General features: G+C 45.5%; 1 protein-coding gene across 1 annotated transcript; it reads left to right on the forward strand.

Annotated features, from left to right (window-relative positions):
- On the forward strand, window positions 1–3,192 carry LOC137471949 (sterile alpha motif domain-containing protein 12-like). The gene is made up of 3 exons (XM_068186655.1): window positions 1–201; window positions 1,273–1,534; window positions 2,543–3,192. The coding sequence occupies exons 1-3, from the start codon at window positions 1–3 to the stop codon at window positions 2,545–2,547; spliced, it is 468 nt and encodes a 155-aa protein (XP_068042756.1). The 3' UTR covers window positions 2,548–3,192.
- Window positions 3,193–7,969: the final 4,777 nt, after the last annotated feature.

The raw sequence follows: 7,969 nt of genomic DNA on the forward strand, positions 1-7,969 counted from the left end.
ATGGTGGCTTGCCAGGGTGGGGGGCTGGGGGGCTTGTGTGGCCGGCAGGACACGGAGGGGCTGATCCGGGGACCCCCCCCGCTGACGGAGCCCCGTTCGCAGGGAGCCAGAACTGCCCCCGTGCCCTGCCCCCGGCCCCACATGGACCCCCTGGAGGAGGATGGGGCTGAGGCACCCCTGGAGGGGAGCCCCGAGGCTGAGGTGAGAGTGGGCAGGGGCTGGGGACCCCCCTGGACAGCTGCAGTGGGGCGCCAGGGAACCCCAGTAGTGAGGAGGGGGGACATCCATGGATGGGGATGTGAGACCCCCACAGGTGGAGGTTTGGGAACCCCCATGGGCAGAGGATGGGGGACCCCCACGAATGAAGGGTGTGGGATACCCACAGGTGGAGGATGGGTGGGTGCTGGGGTATCCAGATGGGAGGAGGATGTGAAACCCCACAGGAGGACGTTTGGGGACCCCCATGGGCGGGGATTTCAGGGACCCCCATGGGAAGGGGATGGGGGATCCCCATGGGTGAAGGAGGGGGGATTCCTACAGGTAGTTGTTTGGGGCTCCCCAGGGGTGGACGGTGGGGGTTAGGGTTAGGGTTGGACTTTGGGTTAGGGTTAGGGTTGGGATTGGGGTTAGGGTTGGGGTTGGGGTTAGTGTTAGGGTTAGGGTTAGGGTTAGGTTTACGGTTAGGGATAGTGTTGGGGTTAGGGTTAGGGTTAGGGTCTTGGTTTGGTTTGGGGTTCGGGTTAGGTTTGGGGTTAGGGTTGGATTAGGGTTAGGGATAGTGTTGGGGTTGGGATTAGGGTTAGGGTCTTGGTTTGGTTTGGGGTTAGGGTTAGGTGTGGGGTTAGGGTTGGATTAGGGTTAGGGATAGGGTTGGGATTGGGTTTGGGGTTAGGGATAGGGTTTGTTTTTGGGTTAGGTTTAGGTTTGGGGTTAGGGTTGAGGTTAGGGTTAGGTTTTGGTTTAGGTTTAGGTTTAGTTTTGGGGTTAGGGTTAGGATTAGGGTTAGGGTTAGGGTTAGGATTAGGTTTAGGGTTACGGTTTGATTTGGGGTTAGGCTTGGTGTTCTGGTTAGGATGTGGGACCCGCACGGGCAGGGATTTGGGGACCCCCATGGTCCGAGTTTGGGGATGAGGGTGCATCCACCAATATCAGTACAGAGATGCGACCGAGGGCTGTGTTTGGGCTGGCGCGGGGACCCTGTGCCACAGAGGTGGCAGCTCGGCCCTGTGGCTCTCTGACGGGACAGACGGCTCCCTCTCTCCTCCCGCCCAGGCTCCCGAGGGTCTGCAGCGGCCGGCGGGGCAGTGGTCGGGGCCCGAGGCGGGCTGCTGGCTGGCGGCGCACGGCGGGGCCGCGCGGCTGGCGGAGCTGGCTCGGGCGCACGTCCTGACGGGCCGAGCGCTGCTGCGCCTGACCGATGGGTCCCTGCGGCGCATGGGGGTCGCCCCGCGGAGCCGGCGCCGGGTGTTGCTGCGGGAGCTGCTGCTGCTGCGGCTGCAGCAGGAGATGCAGGAGCTGCGGAGCATCGCTGGCGGTGAGCATCCCCTGCGCCGGGGACGGGGTGAGGGTGGGCAGGGGGCTGCGCGCCCCGGGGGATCGGTGCTGTGAGAAACGAGGCTCAGTCTTTAAAGTCTTTAAAAGTTTAGTAAGGGTTTAATAACCTATTAACAAGTTATTAATAATAAGTTAAAAATAAAATATATACAATAATAAAATAAATGGAATATATAATAAAATATAAACAATAAAATTATTTATAATTAATAATTTATTTAATAATAAAGCAAAAGGAACAGCGTTGGGTGCACAGCCCTAGCCACATGTACACCATTAACTGCAACATTAACCACTCATTTTTCATTGCTTTGGTCAAATGCATATTCATGAGGATTACACATATTCAATCATTCCAGTTTACTTGCTCGGGGAATTCTTTAGCTCAGTTCAAGCCCTGTACGTAGCAAAATGCAGATGTGATTATGAGAGTTTTGTATTTTATTTCTTCACGAGGCCCCCTGGTCTGTGGTTTGACAATTACTGATAGCTGAAGGGTCAGCAGTGGATTCCTCCTTGCTCTTTTGGTGTTATTTGCCTGGTTCTTTTCAACGTTATCTTGTCATGCAGACATTTTATCCATTTTTACAAGTACTTTCAACCAATATTAGTTATTTCACTATTGTCAGTCAGCTACAAAAATAAAGGCATTGGTTATTATTTCACAACTACAATTGCTTCTGCAGAAGTTAATGTTATAATACGCAGGACATAGTCTCTATTTTAATATTTTGTGAGAACCTAAACTATAATATATTTATCACACTGAAATATATCATCTACACAGGGGTTAGGGTATTAAACAGGCTGACAAATTATATTATATGAAGTAAATATAAAAATTAATAATAAATATGAAATTATATTCCATGAAAAGTTAAAAGGTGATTGCAAACTGCACAAAATAATTTGCAAAAGCCAATAAAATAGCGAAAGCCAACAACTACACATTTATTTATGACAGTGTCACCTTTCCCCCTGCCCCCAGAGTGAAGATGATGTCCCTGTGGATGTCCCAGAGCCTGTGGGAGCAGAGGAGATGGCATGTGAGGACAAAGCAGCTGGGACTGAGCAACACATGCAGGAACAATGTTGGAGGAGCCCCGAGATCACTGTGACCCCCCAAAAAAATCCAGAGCCTGCCCAGTGCAGGAGTTGATAAGGACAGCAGAACCTTAGAAGCACAGTTTGATCCACGAGGCTGGGCCGTTACCCCAGGCAGGCAGAGAGCAGTCCTAGAACTGATATCTTGTGTGAAATAAGGGGTCACAAACACAAAGGCACTCATTGGAGTGCTGAAAAACTCATGAAACGTTTGCAAACATCACCAGCTGGGTCTGAAATGGCTCAGACTGGGCAATCAAGAATCCGACAAAGTGTAGTTTGTTAAAGAACCAGCCCTAACAAGGCTAACAAAATAATTCTGGGAGCCATAAAACCTGGAAATGTTCTGGGTGAACACTGGCAGATTGATTTTACTGAATTGCCCCGACAAGGGGGGTATAAATCCCTCTTAGTTCTGTTGGATACCTTCTCTGGGTGGCCAGAAACCTTCCCTTGTCACACCAGCCACGTTAGGGGAGTGACTAAAGTACTGTCAAATCAAATAAATACAAAAACCCAAATATACAATGAATATAAAACCATAAATGTAATATAATACAATAAACCAAACATGCAACAAATAAAAAATCGGGGGTACCTTTGGGAGTGCCATCAGACAGAGATTCCCACATTATTGCAGAAGTGATACAAAAGCTTAGGAAAGCCTTGGGAATAGCTTGGGATCTTCACACTCCTTACAGGGCCCAGGCTAGTGGCAAAGTGGAGTGAGTGAATTATAAAATCGAATTGCAACTGGGTAAAATATGTCAGGAGACCTCCTTGACCTGGGCCCAAGGCTTCAGGTCCATCACACCTGAATCCAAAGCAGAATTCAGCCGTGGGGCACCAGCAAAATCAGCCCTGTGAGCTGCTCTGTGGTCGACCCTAATAGTGCCACACTCTGGCAAACACACATGTCAAAAGGAGGGCTCGATTTGAATAATGACCTCATTTTTCTTAGTAAAACCTTACAGGATTTGCCGTTGGACACACCAGGAGGTTGGGTCTGTTTGAATGACCGGGGAACCGCTCCACTCCAGCCAAAGTGGAAGGGACCTTTCCAAGCACTGCTGACAACTTTTACTGCGCTGAAACTGGACATGGTAAAATTTTGTGTACCTTGTTCCAGAATTAAAAGGGCCTGAGCCCCTTGGGAAGAAGTCAAGGGCTGGGCACAAGCTGTTTTACAAAACCAAATGGCACTAGAGCTTGTTTTAGTGTCACAAGGAGGAATATGCAGTCATCACCTCCAGCTGCTGCGCAGTCACTGATCAAAAGAGCGTCTGCAGATGTCCAGGAAATTTGGAAACAAACCCGAAGTTTACAACGCACATCTCAAGACGCCACCTCCTGGGAATTCGAAGAAACCGGGACCAAACTTCCTCCATGGGTACCCAGCTGGACTTGGCGAAACGTCTGTTTGTAATCACCACCTTAATAATTGCTGTATGGTTTTGGCCAGCGTCAGGATTCCGGGCTGCTGCTGTTTTAATGCCCTGCACTCTGAAAGGAAATACAAATCTCAAGAGATTGGTTCCCACAAAGAATCAAGAAGAGGAAGGATTTGGTAAGGACAGGAGAACAGCACAGCCTTGGAGAAACAGGTAACAGGCGTAACTCAGGCAAACGGAAGTCAGGAAAAATGGAAGCAGGATTCCAGCTGTGAAAAATGCGTATTTGAGGATTGGATTTTGCAAATATTAAAATGTATATTACATGTGTTACGTTAGAAAGTTATGCTGCATTAATTCTCTTACGTAGTGTGTAAAATATAGTTTTAGGTTATAACATAATGTTAAAATAGAAACTATACAATGTTAGATACTTTTTAACTAGCTCAAGAAAAGAGATGAGATAATAAAGAAATTCTTCTCACAGAGATAGCAGCAACATGACACACAAAGAGTTACAGCCTCCTCCAACACAAACATCCTTCCACCTTCTCTCCATCTTTATGGAACCACCAGGATTAAGGGGAAGAAGCTGACAAAAACCAGAAAAATTCTTAATTTGCAAGGAATTTATGCACCATGTATGGCATGTATGAATATGCAACAGGCTGTTGCTTTTAAGGGTTAATCCTTTGTTCACAAGGCATGGTTTTGGCAGCTCAGTGCCCAAAAACACAGATATCCGTAATTCTTTACTTTTTATTGTCTTGTAGTGTCCTAATCCTCATTGTCCAAGTTTTTATTACTCTAATTTTATCACTATTTTAAATATTTATTTTATTACTAATAAACTTTTAATATTTTAAAAAACCCAAGCGATTGGCGTTTTTCACACCAGCTCAGCTCTGCAAGGCTGACAAAGCAGAAGTTATGCAAAACGAGCATATTGCCCTTACCCAAAAGTGGGGGTCAAGGAACATGCCCCTAAAAAGGACACAGGATATTGAAGACAGACCCCAAGGAACCACATAAGGACTGCTGGTAAGGGGTGTGACTACGTGAAATAAAGTCAAATAAGTGGGGATAGCTAATGAATATGCAATCAGTGTGTGTGATTGCAGCTCTGTTCATCCAACTCTGCCAGGCCTGGCTGGAGGAAGTATCCCCCAAATGACCAGTGCTGCACTAAAAAATGGCAGACATGTCCCATGCTACACATTGAACAGCAACATTTAATTATTTTCTTCTTACTTTCCTTCTCTAAAGCCAAAACTAAAGGGTCTGAAGGTGCAGAATTAACTCTACAATCCTTTGGTTATTCAGGGTGATTTCTCAAAGGGAAAAACATTTCAGCAAACATCACTTCATCCCATTTTTGCTCCCAATGCAAGAATAACATCAGTTTTAACAGTGTTACAGTCTAAGGTACTATTTTGTGGCCACTTTTCTCACTGAAGAACTGAAGTTTCTTTTCAAAGGACTGTTCCACCTCTCCAGGCCTGATGAGCTTAACATCTCGACAAACCGGGAGTTGCACAGAAAATACACAAAAGATAAGGACCAGCAAGGAACGTCAACTCCAAACATCATCCCTGGCATGGTCAGAGACTCCTGGTCTGGGAAAAGAGAGATAAAAAAAGGAAGAATGAGAACCTAATTAACATGGAAGGTGAAGGAATCAATAACCAATAGGAAACCAAACACTAAAAACTGTGTAACTCGGGACCGGTGAACATTGAACCGATGATTTTCTCTGGGTTTTGACCATGTAAGTATGGGGAAAACCTAGGAAAGATCAGGGGTCACTGTTAGAAGTGAGAAGCTTGACTCAGCCAATATATCAAGCAGCATTTCAATTTATTAATTAATATGGTAACATATGAACAAAGACAGCGCTGGGTGCAGTAGTGGGGGTTTTCCCCTCCAACTGCACACCAATTGTTGGGCTTGCTGGTATTTATGGATCATATTCATGCATATTAATAAGCTTTCCCCAGCAGTTTCAGTTTCTATTTCCCAATTTTTATATAAGCTATCAGCAGTTTCTATTTCTAACTTTTGATGTCACAATTCTTTACTTTGGGATCGTAAATCTATGATGGTGATGTCTGGTTCCTTTCCAATTTCTATACTCCATTGTGATCTATCCTAGGTTTCAATATCCTAGGGTGTGCATCCCAGATGTGTGTCCAGATGGGGTCCAGCTTCTATTTTCTTGAACCATTAATCTGTGATAGTGATGTCCAGCTTCCCCTTTCGAAATCATTAATCAGCAACTTTCATGTCCATCTTCCTTTTCCAGGAGCTTGGGATAGGTTCACTTCCCTCTATAAAATCCTTTATACATTCTAAAGCTACAGTTTAAAATCCTTAATACTAAGCAAAATTCTAAAGCTATAATTCAAAGGTTCTTATTACAAAACAGCTTAAGACTTAATTACAAGCAAAAAGTTCTTACCAAAAGCAACATTCTAAAGTTATAATTCAAATACTCTTATTACAAAACAGCTCAAGACCTATAATTGTTATTAGCAAACAAAAGATTGGTTCAAAAGCCTACTTCCATGCTTTCCTTGGTTGTTTTCCAGATCTCATCTTTATCACTGTCCCATGGTCGTGCTCCACACATTTCACAATTACAATTACACAGGTTACCTTTATTTACCTGACACAAAACACAACTTTGTATTTCACATCATGGAATAATTTTCTCTGCACAAGAGAATGTGTGGGTGACGAGATTTCTGTTGCACATCCTGGCCAGAACATCATCCTAACCCATAATAAAGTAATGCCTTGATTCCCTAACACAAAAAAGGTGTTGGGGAGTTTTTGTTTCCCCTGCAGTTTTGCTGACAACAGGACACTGGGAAAAGCGCCTTTCCCATTTTTGTGCACAAGTGTGTGAGCTCGTGGTGTGCATGTCTGTGTGTGCTTTCACATGTGCACATGCGTGTGTGTGTGTGTGCAAGGGGGAGGATGTGCCCTGCCCCACTGCTGGCTCTGTGCTCAGACTGCTTCTCTTGGTGAAATGCGGATGAAAAATCAAATCCACACAATTCCTATAAAGACTTGTAGGGACGGTATATTTATTACAGCGCTGGACGCATGTGGGGATCGTTCCCCTTCAAAGGACATGCATGCCCTTGAGGACTCCCGATCCTTTTTTATTACTCTAGCCAATTTACATACGCATAGAATTTCACAACAGGTTCATGCATATTCATTCTGCAGATTTCAGCTACACTTACAGCTCGTTACACTTGTACCCGGTTTTATGTCAGAAAGTACAGAGAGAACTCCTGGGTCACTCTGCCCTGTCTGCTTCAAGGTTCGAGGAGTCTTATCTCTTATCTCTTCAGCTTGGAAATTCGCATTCTTCCTCCTGAGCTGGGGCAGTTTTGCTAGTGCTGCAGTTATCACACTAAACAGCATATTTTACTTATGTTAGCAAGCTCAAAGTGGCACATTTCACCTAAATCCAGATGGATTTCTACCCTGTTCAATTTTCACTCTGTCTCATTAGGTTGAAAGATTAAGCTGGGGGTGTGTGTTCTATTTCTTATCTGTCAGAGGTGGGGCAGCTATCTTCTGTTAATAAGGCAGTTTTCTTTCTCTCTTCCACAACCCATCCTCCCTCCAGGAGATCTCTTCTGTTCACGGTCCTTTAATTATTAATTATCTTCTGTTCATGGGCCACTGAGTGTCCCTGCACGGCTGATAAAATTCCATCATCCCACTAGGAGAGGCGCCACCCAGGGGGAGGAGGAGCCAAGCATTCCTACCTGGATACAATCTGAGATTTTGGGAGCACCACAGCAGCCTTTGCCCACTGCATTCCCAGAGGAGCAGCTTTCTTCCCCACTGCATTCCCAGAGGAGCAGCTTTCCTCCCCACTGCATTCCCAGAGGAGCAGTTTT

The sequence above is a fragment of the Anomalospiza imberbis genome, chromosome 3 (genome assembly GCF_031753505.1).
Source record: "Anomalospiza imberbis isolate Cuckoo-Finch-1a 21T00152 chromosome 3, ASM3175350v1, whole genome shotgun sequence".
Classification (NCBI taxonomy): domain Eukaryota; kingdom Metazoa; phylum Chordata; class Aves; order Passeriformes; family Viduidae; genus Anomalospiza; species Anomalospiza imberbis.